Source organism: Cimex lectularius, unplaced genomic scaffold (assembly GCF_000648675.2).
Source record: "Cimex lectularius strain Harlan isolate CLEC.00 unplaced genomic scaffold, Clec_2.1 scaffold10, whole genome shotgun sequence".
NCBI classification, from domain to species: domain Eukaryota; kingdom Metazoa; phylum Arthropoda; class Insecta; order Hemiptera; family Cimicidae; genus Cimex; species Cimex lectularius.
The window spans coordinates 889201-902993 of record NW_019392665.1 but is presented as its reverse complement, the minus strand read 5'-3'; the positions used below and the strand labels follow the sequence as shown (position 1 = coordinate 902993).

General features: G+C 35.6%; 3 protein-coding genes across 5 annotated transcripts; 2 read left to right on the top strand and 1 right to left on the bottom strand.

Moving 5' to 3' along the window:
• The first annotated feature begins 1631 nt into the window (after nt 1-1631).
• LOC106667447 (co-chaperone protein daf-41) lies at nt 1632-7309 on the top strand. Of its 2 annotated transcripts, none has more exons than XM_014395407.2 (4): nt 1632-1982; nt 5104-5290; nt 5368-5577; nt 6716-7309. In XM_014395407.2, the coding sequence occupies exons 1-4, from the start codon at nt 1975-1977 to the stop codon at nt 6839-6841; spliced, it is 531 nt and encodes a 176-aa protein (XP_014250893.1). In that variant the 5' UTR covers nt 1632-1974; the 3' UTR covers nt 6842-7309. The 2 variants fall into 2 exon arrangements, with proteins under 2 accessions (XP_014250893.1, XP_014250892.1); XM_014395406.2 differs by lacking the exon at nt 1632-1982 and adding an exon at nt 2112-2407.
• A 3290-nt stretch (nt 7310-10599) lies between these two features.
• LOC106667449 (copper homeostasis protein cutC homolog) lies at nt 10600-11820 on the bottom strand. Of its 2 annotated transcripts, none has more exons than XM_014395411.2 (3): nt 11645-11820; nt 11050-11586; nt 10600-10991 (listed from the first exon to the last, which is right to left on the bottom strand). In XM_014395411.2, exons 2-3 carry the CDS (start codon nt 11400-11402, stop codon nt 10655-10657), a joined length of 690 nt encoding a protein of 229 aa, XP_014250897.1. In that variant the 5' UTR covers nt 11403-11586; nt 11645-11820; the 3' UTR covers nt 10600-10654. The 2 variants fall into 2 exon arrangements, with proteins under 2 accessions (XP_014250897.1, XP_014250898.1); XM_014395412.2 differs by having other exon boundaries at nt 11651-11820.
• Nucleotides 11821-12073: 253 nt separating this feature from the next.
• LOC106667450 (mitochondrial import inner membrane translocase subunit Tim22) lies at nt 12074-13636 on the top strand. Its single transcript, XM_014395413.2, has one exon. It carries the CDS (start codon nt 13031-13033, stop codon nt 13562-13564), a length of 534 nt encoding a protein of 177 aa, XP_014250899.1. The 5' UTR covers nt 12074-13030; the 3' UTR covers nt 13565-13636.
• The last annotated feature ends 157 nt before the right edge of the window (nt 13637-13793 follow it).

Sequence of the window (13793 nt, the reverse complement as noted above, 5' to 3'; positions counted from 1 at the left end):
AATTATTTAAACTAAAAATATTAAAATTGAACGATAAATTTTTATTTCCAATAATAGAAAATAAGGGGATTTAGCAAAATTCGCCGCCTCCATAGAGGGAGGTGAAGAATTTTCTGTTTTCTCTCTACTTTTCTTCCTTTCTCTACCGTCCAATACAAAACGGCGACCCGATTTGGTCGCAAACAAAATTTAATTTTTTAACACAAAATACACAAAAAAAAAAACCATGACCGTGTCAAAATTCTTCAGAAAACACCTCAGTTTATAACGTGAATTTTAAGAATTTTGCAAAACAATTTTTCCGTCTTTGCATGTGAAAAGTTGAGTGTCGCTGGCGAATCGTCAAACCACAATACAGTTTTTATATCATCGTTTAAAAAATACGGGCTATGCCGGGATTCGAACCAGGACCGCTCGTCGGACAAATCAACAATTTTGGTTTCGGCGGCCCCCTACTCCTTAAAAATCCCACATTATAAATATGCATTATGACGTCATAAGCAGAATCGACAACGTCATAAATATAAACGTCTTTTTAACGTTCACTGTTGCATAAATGTACTTTAAATATATCGGATTTCACGTCTTCAGTATGTCCGAAGTATATCTGAACATATTACAAGCTACGTAAAAATGGTCCCTAACTCTTTCCTTAACGTCTCCTTGCCCAAACGACGATGGCCTCCTGACCTTCTACCTTAAGACCAAATTAAACAAAAGAGAGTTCCAGCATTGGTCGATATCTCTCTCCACTGTCTCTTCGTCTGACAGATCTGTCTTATTTATATATAACTAAACTATTTGCTCATTGTATATTTTGTACAGATAGCAATATTTTTTTGTTAATTTAAAATTTTATGTTACCTATACATGATCGTATAGTATACAAATATGTACACATGATTAATGTATCTCACAGTATAACACTAGCACTAATGTCAGCTCTGCACCCGTAGAACACATGTGTATGCAACCATTGCTGGCACTCAATGTGTATGAGTCGGTGTCGAGGCCGTTGGTTGAGGAGACGTGGCGGGTTGTCAGTATGGGAATGAGTAGAGAGGGCTCGAGCAGTATGATTAGGATGGTTCGATGGTGTGGAAGGATTGGAAACTGGACCAGATCGGTTCGTTGACAAAAAGAATGTTGAGGTATTTGTAGACTGTGCGGTTGGTGACATGATAAGGGCTAAACAATTTGTCTAAGGGCTTTTGATTAGAAGACTGGATGCGCTGGATATTGGATGGTTTGGCACTACCTCACAGTTCTACTCCGTATATCCATATTGGTGTTAGTAAAGTCTTGTATAGTGTTAGTTTTGTCTTAGTTGTCAAAGTCCATTTCGGTCTTAGAAGTCTTCATTAAGTCCAAGTCTTGTGTGAAGTTGTTTTTTAAGTAAGTCTGCTGTTGAGGTATAGTCCCAGGTATTTGAATTGTGTGGAAACTGGTATGTCTTTGTTGTTGATGTAGAATTGAGGGAAAGACTGCTTTTTCAGTGTAAAAATAAACAAAGTTCATTTTTATAGCAATAAATAAAATAAATTATAAAAAAATTATATGGTTTGGTTGTTTTTTTTTAAGACAAATTTGAAAACCGGCGGGCTCTTCTCCCCCCTCCCAAAAGTTTCCGTTTTTTTTACAATTTCGGACATGTGATAGCCGTACTGATCGAATCCGGCGAACGGGAAAAAGCCAATTATTTTTCCTCCGATCTCATTTTCTTTTTGAAAACTAAAAACATTTATAAAAATAAAATAAAACAACGCCGTAGAAATTTTTCTTTACGTTTATTTCGGCCGATTTTCCGTTTGGTACCGTCGCCTATTATAAAACGGGAGAAGGATTTTCCACCCGTCTCGGTTGGTAGGACTGGGACGCAGATAACGAAGCCTATCCTCGGACGGAGTTGTTGTTCTCGGGGGTTATTTTTTTGTTGTTAGCAAATCAAATAGGAAGAAGACTGTGTAAGAGGAAATGGCGTTGTAAGTATTTTATCGTTTATATCTATTAAAAATCTCTTTTTTAATGGTCATAAATGGGCGAATGGAGCGAGGAAGGAAAAAACGTGTTATTTGCCGGACAAATCCCCGGCCGGGACCCCCCCCCCACCGTATGTTCAGCCATTCCATCTCTACCGCGAGACGAGTCGGACCCGCATTTTATCGATCTCTTTAAAAGTGTTAAAACGGAGAATTGCAAAAAAACAAAAACAAAGAACGATCGCGGTTTTTCATTTCACCTTCGGTATAAAGTTAAAAACGGGCAAAAATCTTTGGAACGGATCCGTTGGTTTTTGTTTTCCCCTTTTCGAAAAAGAGGATCTAACGCGCTAACCCCCTCGAACGTTTACTGAGGATATTTCACCAGGTCGATTTCCGGTGAAATAAAACATGGTCCAGGAGGATAAGTGAGTAATATAGTTCATCAAAATAAGAAAAAACAAGCAATAACTTTTTATTATTTAACTGATTTATTGTTGCGTCTTGTCTTTTAACCCTCCCCTCTCGCCTTACGATTCGGCATAACCTTAACATTGGCCATGTGAATCTGATTCAAGGTTGCCCCAGCCCGTGTAATAACTGAGTATTTTAATCTATATTCCTCTTACAAATAAATATAAGAATTAAAAATATTTAAAAAACAGGCCTTATACAAAAATTCACGACAAAATAAAAATTTCGCTTGAAACAACTTAAATTATCGCATGCCAATTTTCAAAGTTCCTTCAAAACATATAAACCTTTATATTTTTAAAACATTTGGTAATAACTGGTTATAACATATGAAAAATATCAGCTAAAGTTTTTAATTTTAAATTATTTAAATTAAAAATGATTATTTGGAGATTGTGAGATGCGGTCTTGTATGATGTAGGCTTAGAAAACATTTTCTTTGTCGAGCTACGTTTTGACCTTTATTTAGATTAACTCCAGATCCTAGAATTTACATACATTGTTTTGATTATACAAATACATTTAGTTGTGAAAATGAATTTATACCATGTTGTACGCAATATAGAATTTTTAGGTTTAATCAAAGTATATGCATTCAAAGTGTGTTTTTTGTGTAGATATCATTGTTGTGTCTAGAGAGTATTAGTGAGATATTAATGTGTGGTGTTTAGTGACCATTAGTCAAGATAATTTGGAGATCATGAGATGCGATCTGGTGTGTAGGTTTTAGAAAAACAGTTTCTTTATTGTGCCCGCGTGGGAACTCTCATAAGAAGGCATTGTTAAATATCCACGATATCCAAATAATCATTAATTAACGGTCACTAAATACTTCACATAAAAAATTAAAGTAAGGTTCAACCTCCTGTACATTGGCCTCCCCTTGACATGGTCAGGCATTTCTTAGAAAAAGCTACTATATTGTTATGGAGGGCCATTGTTTCTCGGTTGTCGTTTCCCTTCGGACGACCTATGCTGATAGCAAGTTTGTGTGTTCCAAGAATATGGACTTTTTATTGTTTCATCGAATGTCATTTCTAAATAATAATTATGATTATTTGTAGATTGTAAGATGCGGTCTTGTCTGATTAGGTTTAGAAAAACATTTTCTTTATCGTGCCAACGTTTCAATCTTTATTGAGATTATCTTCATGGCCTGGGATTTACAAGCATTGTTTAAATAATTATACTTATATACAACTACGTGTAAGATGTGAAAATGAATTTAAACAATGATGTACAAAATATTGAATTTTTACGTTTAATCAAAGTATTTTATTCACTCAAAGTGTGTTTTCTGGGCAGATGTGTCACGGTTGTGAGTCATGTTGAGAGTGTTAGTGAGAAATTAACGTTTTTTTTGTTTATATATTGTTTTGTTTATTGGCACGATAAAGAAAATGCTTTTCTAAACCTACATCACAAGACCGCATCTCACGATTTCCAAATAATCAATAATTAATGGCCACTAAATATTCACAATAATAATTATGTCAATCCATATATGTTTAGCAGTCATAATTTTTTTATTTACAGGAACTTCCCACAGTTATAGATTTTAGAATTTTCATCTTTTCAATGATTTAAGTTAATGTAAATTACAATATCTTTTTTAGTTTAGATATACTGTCAAAAGACCAGGCAAAGTATAGCAAATTTCCTTCGGTCATTAAAAAAGTTACAAGGGGGGCTGTGTTTCGTATAGTTTGTCACAACCATATTTCTATATGAATTACAATTTCTCATATTGAGCCCAGGAAGCCAGGAAGTTGATATATTCCAACAATTTCGGGCTATCATGTCGTTTACCAATTTGTACAAAAACATCTAGATACATTCTTCTGTTTTCAAGTGACATCAGACCCATTTTCCTTAGAATTGGGGGGGGGGTATTTGTGTGGGTTTTTAACAAATGTGATTTTATGAACTGTACAGCAAAGGAATTAATTTTGTACAATTTCTAGACTGTGTATATAATAGTTTGGCGACCTTACAACACTGTTACATTCTAATATCGGTCGGACAAAGCTACAATAAAGAGATTTAAATGCTTCTTTATTGCTGAAATCTGTGCTTGCACACATTATAAATCCCAATGTTCTTAGACTTTTCTTTTGAATAAATGATATATGTTTATTAAAAAGCCATTTCATTATCAGAAATTATATCTAAATCTTTTAACACACTTTTGGAATGTCATTTATCAAATACGTATATTTAATATTCTTTTTTTAGTAGGTACAACTTTATAAGGAATGTTCAAGTACATACTATTTAGCTTCCACCAACGGACAATAGAATTCAAGTCTGACTATAACTCACCATATTAATTATTTAAATTAATTATTCTTTTTATCTGTTTTTTTTTTTTTTTTTTTTTTTTGAGATGAAAAATTAGTGTCATAAGCAGGATTTGATGAACCCACGACCTTTGGCTCAACAAGCTCTAACCACTTGGGTTCGAATCCCGCTTGTGACACTCATTTTTCATCTCAACCTAAAACCTTAGATAAAAAAAATAATTAACTGAAATTATTATTATTATTTCTTATTGACATTCTATGAAAACCTGGGCCTATCCCGATGGTTTATATAGAGTAAATGTTCTGTTCTTGTAGTGTTTGACGAGTTTATGTTGTTTTTTCCTTAGAGCAACTCCACCGGCGGTGAAGTGGGCACAAAGATCGAACGTAGTGTTTTTAACAATATGCCTAGAAGACTGCCAGAACCCGGAAATAAAAATTGAGCCCAATAAAGTTTACTTTAAGGGTACAGGGGGTACGGACAAGAAACTACACGAAGTTGAAATTAATCTTTATAAAGAAATAGAACCAGAGGTGAGTCTCGGCTTACATTCCCACAGTATTTTGTCTCTATGTATTTTATTTTTTTATTTATTTTTTCGTTTTATTAGAAATGCGAGCAGGCGATCAGGGGGCGAGTTATAGAGCTGACGCTTTTGAAGAAGGCCAGCGGAGACGACAGCGAATCGTACTGGCCCCAGCTGACAAAAGAGAAGGCTAAACACCACTGGTTGAAAATTGACTTCAACAGATGGAAGGACGAAGAGAGCTCGGGCGATGATGAAGACGGTGGACACGATTCCAACTACAACCTTTCAGAAGTGAGTCAAAATAGAGCTTGCTTATTCAACCAATTCAGGACGGTGAGCATGGTATTGTGCTTCCCCCACTAAAGAGTGTGCCATTACACTCTACTTAGGTACTGCTAGCGCGATATCATCTAGTCTCTTCACTTTTAGGCTGAAGTCAAAAGCAGTGAATTGTTTAAAACAGTAACCAGTATTCTCACTAGCGCTAAAATAATTTGATGTATGATAGTATGGTCAAGGGTAGAATAAAAACAATATTCCAAATTTGCCAAGCTTTCGACCAGGGCTTGAAAGGTCATCATCAGGGCCCATATTTTCAAACAATTAACAGTTATTGTATAAACAAAAACAAATACCAATTTTTAGCACAGGTAACTACTTACATTAATTATTTTATTTTAGAAATTTAGAAGCTGAAAATTTCTTCACTTAAATATTTTTGAAGAAAAAGCAGGAATGTAACTCTTAACCACATATACACAATCAAAATCTCTAACTAAAGAATTGAGAATAATCTATAAAATTGTGTGAGTAGGATGCATGACGTCCTCTCTCTTACAGACTGTAACAAACCCGAATAAGCTTTTTTTGAAAATCATTCTGCACATTACAAGAGTTATCCACGTTAATGTACAAAGTTTCCTTTACGTTTCATCTCACGGCTGAAGATTCTTTAATTCCAAATCAAAATTGTGGTGGCGTTGTAACAACTCGGTTAACAATTTGGATAGATCTTACAATCATGTCCATACATTCTGTTTTTTAGGCTTTGCATGGTCTGGCCAGTTGAATCCTCATTCTTTAGTTGTAAAGCTAATTAATCAAAGTTTAACCAACATATCTTCCAGTCATAACATTGCCCCCCTCAAGAAAAGTCGTGTGTAGAAACAGGTATGTTTGGCATTTATAGAATATTGTACCTAATATTAATCATGTTAGTTATGAGTTACGTAAAAATAACAAACTGCACACTGCTTCTAATAAACTTGAATCTAAAAGTGAAGAGTATAGCGCGATATCACGCTTCTCAGTACCTTGCTTGGGGAACACAATATCATCAATATCAATCAATATCAATATCAAGCACAATATCACACTGACCTTCTCGAACGGTAATCTTTTTTTTTCATTAATTGTTTTTATTTTTTAGATGATGAAAAGCATGGGTGGGCTCAGCGGAAGCGGCGATTCCTCCGAAGGGCTGAACATGGGCGACCTTGAGTCGGATTCGGACGACGAGGAAGAATTCGACGAAAACCTACCTCCGCTAGAATAAAAGTAAAATATCGAGACTAAATACCAAACTTTAAAACAAAACAAAAAAAAAATTAAAAATCAATGTTTTTTTTCTTTCTGTTTTTCTTATTGTGTTCGGCACTGACAACACAAAATAAAACACCCTTTCTTATTTTTTTTTTCCTTTTTTTATTCTCTACCAACACCTTGGAATGTCCAGTGATTTAGCAATTTATGAATGTATTTAAAAAAAAGAGGAAACCTTGTCAGTTTTTATTTTTCTTCTAATTAAGGTATACTTGAACATTTTAATTTTGTCTAGCAAAAGGAATGTCAGTAGAAAGTCCTTCTCTTCCTCATTTTTTCGTCTAATTCCCTCACCCCTTCTCACCACGACCATGTGCCCTACAAAGCAAATACCACCCTCGGTATTTCTTTTAATTTAATCTTACGCCTAGTTGTTTCTTTTTGGTTTTTATTTTATTTTTTATTATTTTTTACATTCAAACACACCTTCTGATCCTTATAACATATATTTAAAAAAAAGTTTATACTTAACTATTAAGGTTATATAAAAAAAATTTGTAGACTTTGGTAAAAAATATATAAACGTATATATATAAAAAAAAGATACCTTTTTTCTTAATACTTAAAACCTTCCCAACATCCATCATTTCAACTTATCTTGTGCCATTGTACCACCTTTTTTTTAATTAATTAAATTAAAATTAATGTGACACACTACTTGTAAAGTTTAGTAATTGTATGTGTCTGTAGTAGTGTTTTAATAGTGAAATTGAAAAATTTATACGGGTACCTTGGAATTTGGAAATCTCGTTAAGACGATAGGCATTCATGTTCACTGCTGCCTGGTTAAGCGCCAGATTGAAGCCAATGGGGAAAAATGATAGCCGGCCTTGGTAGAAGGCGGTGATGGGAGAATATATGAACCATCATAAGGTTTTACTTCAGCTATAGGGACAAAAAATACTTTACATGCAGATAACCAATCCTGACAATATAACAAATGAACTCTATTTAAGATCCTATTTATGGTTTTTACATCAGTTTGGTAAGTCATTGTTATTTTGAAAGTGGTTTTATTTAAAAAAAATTGAATGGTTAATTAAGATTCATCTTGTTTTGACATAGGTATTCTTTGTGGTGGGGGTTGTTCCTTCATTGTCTTTATGCCCATGGAGTGTTTAAAAGATTATTATTTTTTAAACCTCGTTGATTTAATTTAAACCTTGTATTATTTTTTATATGTCCTAGTAGTTTAAAGAATTTTACCATACCACCCCAATTATTTAGGAATGGTTAAGGTTAGTGTTGATGGTCTAGGGGTTGTTGCTTCCTTACTATGCGTCACTGTTTCAAAATGTGTTTCATTTTTTTTTAACTCGATTTGATTTAGTCTTGTATTATGATTTTGTATGTCCTATGTAGTTTAAATAATTTTAACCACTGATGACATGGTAATGAACAACTATGCTTACCTGATATGTAAATACATATTAACAATTTGACCAAAAAGAGTTGCAACTGTATTTCTCACCGCTGTTTTATTCATTGTCTGAATTGATACCACGGGAGAAAAGTCTTCGGTCGGGGAATAAATGATCAATCAAAAGGTTTCACTTTAGCTAGGTTATGAAAAACCTTACATGCAGATAACCAAACTTATTCAAGATCTTGCAGGATACAGTTTTTACACCATTTTGACAGTTTGGCGAGATTTTGAAAGTGGTTTTATTATTTAAAAAAAAATGTGAGCCATTAAGATCTGTATCTTGTTTCTACATAGACATACATAAGTTTGTAGGCGGGGTTGTATGATCATGGTTGATTAATAAAAATTTTTATTGCGTCCATACCACATATTTGATATTGATGTGCATTGAATTAGCATGTTAAGAGTTAAGTTCTTGTGTGTTTTGAAAGAGCTACGTATTATGTGCAAGGGTGCCATACTAATTTTTTTGTTTCCCATCACCACACTAAAAATAATTGTGAAAGCTTTTTCACTTTTGTGTGTGCATCCGCTGTGCATTGCATTTCTTCCTTGAGTAATTTTTTTCTCCTATTTTGTTTTGAAGAACAATCAAGACACTCCTACCATACCGTTCTAATGACTGTTCAGTTGGACAACATATTGAAGGTGACGCTCAACAGATATTTCAATACACATTAATGATTTGTCTATTAAGAGTTTTCATTTCTAATTTTATCAATAGCATAACAAAATAACTTCGCTTTAGTCGATTAATACATTATTTATTTATATTACAATTGAAGATGCATCGTGCATGCAGGAACAATGGTGGTAAGTACCAATTTATCATAAAAAAATTTTTACAGGCTTACAGCCTGAATATTTATAAGTTTTTGTATTTTATTTTATTTATAATTTTATGGTAAAAATTTTACTTTTGGGAAGCTGTCATGTTCACGTTCATTCTCTCTCTACTCTCAATCACTCTTCCTCCCACTCAGTTATTATATCACACTTACACACTCTTTGTTTCTTTCTCATAATCACTCACACTCTCTTTTATTCACTCATTCTCTATCATACCCTCAATCACTCATTCATTCTATTACTCTCTCACACTCACCCTCACTTACCATTCTCTCTCCCTTACTCTCGATCTCTTTCCCACACTCACTTATTCCCTCTCTAATACTCATTCATGCTTTCTTCTCTCTCACTCTCACATGCTCATTCATTCTCTCTCTATTTTACTCTTTCACCCACTCTTTTTCACTTCTCACATTCTTACCTTCACTCACTCCTTTCTTCACACTGATTCATGTTCTCTTACTCCTCTCATACTCATTATCTATCTTTCTCCCACTCATTCTCTCTCACTCTCACATTCATTCATGCTTCTTACTTTTTCTCTCTTTTACTCATCATTCTCTCACTCACTCATTCCCTCTCTCTTACTCTCAATCTCTCACCCTCTCTTATTCCTTCTCTCACACTCATTCATGCCTTTTCTTCTTTCTCACTCTCACACATTCATTCTCTCTTTCTCTTCCTCTCACTCACTCTTTCCTTCACACTAATTCTGTATCTTTCTTTCTCTCTCTCTCATTCACGCACTCATTCTCTGTCCCTTACTCTCACTCACTGACTCACTCGTTCTCTCTCTTACTCATTCTCTCTCCCCCTCCCATACATTGTCTATCTTAAATTCACTTCTCCATTCTCTCTCGCCCATTCTAATTCACTTTCTTTTGCTCTCTCTCTCCCTCTCATTCTCTCTACCTTACTCTCATGCTCATACTCGCACTCTCTCCCTCTCTTACTCACATTCACTTCTTCATTCTCTCTCACTCACTTTCTCTCTCTGCCCCACTCAAACTCTCTTGTTTACTCTCGCACCCTCCCGCATCACTTCTCTCACTCTATTTCTCCCCCTTACCCAAGAAGGTTCCTTTTAAAATTCTCACTTCTTTTTCCAGTTTGGATTACTGGAATGTTCTGGTTATAGAAAACGAGCATTATAATAATGTGATTGTTCTTCGTGTAATTTTTATAATAAAAAATCTAGTTTTTGAAAATAAACCAAAACTTTGTAGGTCTTGTTTCTTAAAATAAAGTTGCTGTTCAACTACCTGTTACTAAATTCGTTCCAGCAGCGAATCCCTAACAATTTCGGAACAGGATTCAGATAGCATGGCCGGTTCAGTTTTGGTAAGAACACTGTTTTGCTTCCAAGCTTCCAAATTTGAAAATAAATATTATTGTCAACACACTAATGGTTTAAATGCTATACAAAAATTATTATAAATAAGTCAAAAAATTATATTTTATATGAAATTTACAACGATTATTAGGTACTTATCACATTGTTTGATTTCTGAAAGAATTGTAAATGGCGACCATATCCTTGACTTGTCTTGAGTCTGTCACCCTGAGCAGCCCGCCCCCAGTTTCAACCTCGGCAGCTGCAGAACCATGAAATTCTGAGACTCCGGTCCTGCGGAGTATCTCACCCAGGTTGGACACGTTGACCCCAGAGCCCGGCATGATGGGTATCCGGTCATTCTTTGAGAGCCATTCGAGTAGCGGAAGCCCTTCAGCCGCCGTCTTGCGTTGTCCGCTTGTCAGGATCCTTTTGAAGCCAAGGTCGGCGACCGTATCAAGGGCCGCCCACGGGTCCGCCACTTCATCGAACGCTCTGTAAAAAATAATTACTTGTTGTTTGTTTCTTTTTTTCTTCTTATTTTAAAGGAAACCTATGGAAGGTGAGAGGAACGCCTCCCGCCTCGGCTATCCTTCTGCAGGCGTCCTCATCGACCGTCCGGTCCGCGTTGAGAGCGCCGAAGACAAGGCCGTCTGCGCCGTAACCGACGAGCGTCGCCGCATCCTCGGCCATAACGGCCACTTCGTCCGAACTATAGACGAAGCCTCCTCCCCTCAGCCTTACCATGCAGAATGCGGGGATGGACGTTCGATTCTTGCAGAACGCCAGGAGGGCCGGGGTCGGTGTCAGTCCGCCTTCCGAAAGGGCGGAACACACCTCGAGACGGCACGCACCCCCCGCGGCGGCGTTCAACACGGAAAAAACGTTATCGACGCACACTTCCATCTGTCACGGTCCAAATAAATCGGAATTCTTACTTTCCGACAACTCTCCTCTTGCCATCGACATAAAACACTCTCTCTAGTGGCCGAGAAGAATAAAGGCGGTAAGTTTAAACACATGTCCGGCAGAGAAGGTAGCCCGACACATGTCCGGCAGAGAAGGTAGCCCGATCAGCCCCAACCAGGCACTATATAGAGATTAGAGAGCGTGTAGGAGTTTTGTAGAAAACAACACTGCCAACTTACCATTACCTTCATGTCTTGGTTATTTCGTTCTAGAATACAAATTTATACAATAAAACATCGTCGGGATTGTATGAGTAATTGTGGCCCAATATAATCAATAACTTTGCAACAGTACAAAAATACAAGATTTTCTTTCTTTCCCTCAACTTGAATAATTTAAAAAAACTTATTAACTACTCAATGAAACTGGACTTTTGAAAATATAACCTCATTTTGGTGGTTATCTTATGTGCTAAGGTTACCAAGATGTCGGTTGATACGAGATCGGGATTAAGAAGGTAATAAAAGCTGAAAATAAAATCAAAAAGGTATTTTACAACTATTACCATCAAAAACTATAATAACCTAGTTTTATTTTAATCTACATTTTTTTAAAATTTAAATTACAAGATTGCTGGAATTTTTGAAAATGAAACCTTCTTTTTGTTGTTATCCGCGTACAAAGGTTGATGTAAATCTACCTATATTCTGTTTTATAATTTAACAAAAAATTGAATTGTTAAATAAATATAGACCAATGAAATTTTCAGATAAGTTACGAATAATTTCCAAATATTATAGTAAATGGATTTGTACTTCAATAAGATGAATTAACGTTATTTGAATTGCTGTTACATTTCTAACACTTATCCTAGTTTTATCTTCATCAGTGAAGATTAAATCAGGTAATAAAAGGCGCATAAATTTATATAAAATACAATAACCGGGTTTTTTCAAGTGTTTTAACTTACAATTTTTCAAAATTTAAATGAATAATGAAGCATGAATTTTGTAAATTGAAACCTTCCTTTTGTGGTTATCCCGTATACTAAGGTCAAGTCAGTCTATATTATAATATATAATTTATAATATCAAAACAATTGTTTAAACAAATAAAGACTAATGAAATATTCAGACATTTTACGAATATAAGCGAATATATCCAAATATAATAAAAATAGATTTGCCTGTCAATAATGAGATCAATTTATCAAACGAAATATTTTTAAAAAAACCTATGAATTCCCGCAGATTTGATTCAACCGACATTCATTGACAAACCAATACATCTGCGTCCGTGATTCGTATTTTAATTTTTCTTATTTAGATATTTTTCTTATCTCTTATATATCATTAGTTGGTTTTTTAAGCAAAATATTTTCATAAAAAAAAGGATTTCCCGCCAACACAAGAATTTATAACTTTCTTAAGGTTATCTTATTGATATTTGTGTTATTCTATGTTATGGAAGGAATCTGTGTTTTATTTATTTATTTTTATATGTAATCTAGCGTTTTTGTATTTTCGTTTTGTTGATTTTTTAGGTTTGTAAGATTTAGTGATGTGTTATCAGTTTTGGTTATAATTATTACCTTCCCGTTCTAAGAAGTGTGTTTACTTGTAAGTATGAGCTCCGGGAACGACGAGGCGACTTTTCTCGCCCTCCAGAAATATTTTTTGAGCGGCTTACGTCGTCCTCGGGACAACATGATAATACCGAGCGCTATCGGCCGTGTCGACATCAAAACGAACGAAGAAAAACAGATGGAAGCGGCCCTCGAGAGCTGCGCCTTCAAGACCGCCCTGAGCTGCGTCCTCGGTTTCGGCCTCGGCGCCGCTATTGGCTTGTTCACGTCGAGCGTCAACCCCACCGTCCCGGTCGACGGTAAGACCCAGACGGCGAGGGAGATCTTGAGGGAGATGAAATCCGCGTCCCTCGGCTACGGCAAGAACTTCGCCATGGTCGGAGCGCTTTTCGCCGCCGTCGAGTGTACGATCGAGTCGTCGAGGGGGAGGACGGACTGGATGAACGGAACCCTCGCCGGTGGGGTGACGGGAGGGATCATCGGGCTCAGGGCGGGCGTCAAGGCTGGCCTCTTCGGTGCCGTCGGGTTCGCCGCTTTCAGCACAGCAGTCGACTACTTCATGAACAGACATTAGACAATTATTCACTATTTTCGTTGTATATATTGTATATTATTAGTTGTAATTAAAAGTAAGTAGTTATTAAAATTTTTTTTTTACATGGTTATTTTGCTTTAAGCTTACATAAATAAATATTTGACGAGGAAGATTCATATAAGTAGGTAAATGTGCTGTCATACAAAAGTCAGCATGGGCAGGTTACTGCTTTTTTGATTATTTTCCATTATTATCCTTATTTTCTGTA

Excerpts from the sequence above, each read along its gene's own strand:
- LOC106667447 (XM_014395406.2), top strand. Across the intron at positions 5,291-5,367 it reads ATAAAGAAATAGAACCAGAG|AAATGCGAGCAGGCGATCAG; the intron begins GTGAGTCTCGGC and ends TCGTTTTATTAG. Across the intron at positions 5,578-6,715 it reads CCAACTACAACCTTTCAGAA|ATGATGAAAAGCATGGGTGG; the intron begins GTGAGTCAAAAT and ends TTTATTTTTTAG.
- LOC106667449 (XM_014395411.2), bottom strand. The coding sequence starts at position 11,402 with ATGGAAGTGTGCGTCGATAACGTTTTTTCCGTGTTGAACGCCGCCGCG. Across the intron at positions 10,992-11,049 it reads GTTCCTCTCACCTTCCATAG|AGCGTTCGATGAAGTGGCGG; the intron begins GTTTCCTTTAAA and ends TATTTTTTACAG.
- LOC106667450 (XM_014395413.2), top strand. The coding sequence starts at position 13,031 with ATGAGCTCCGGGAACGACGAGGCGACTTTTCTCGCCCTCCAGAAATAT.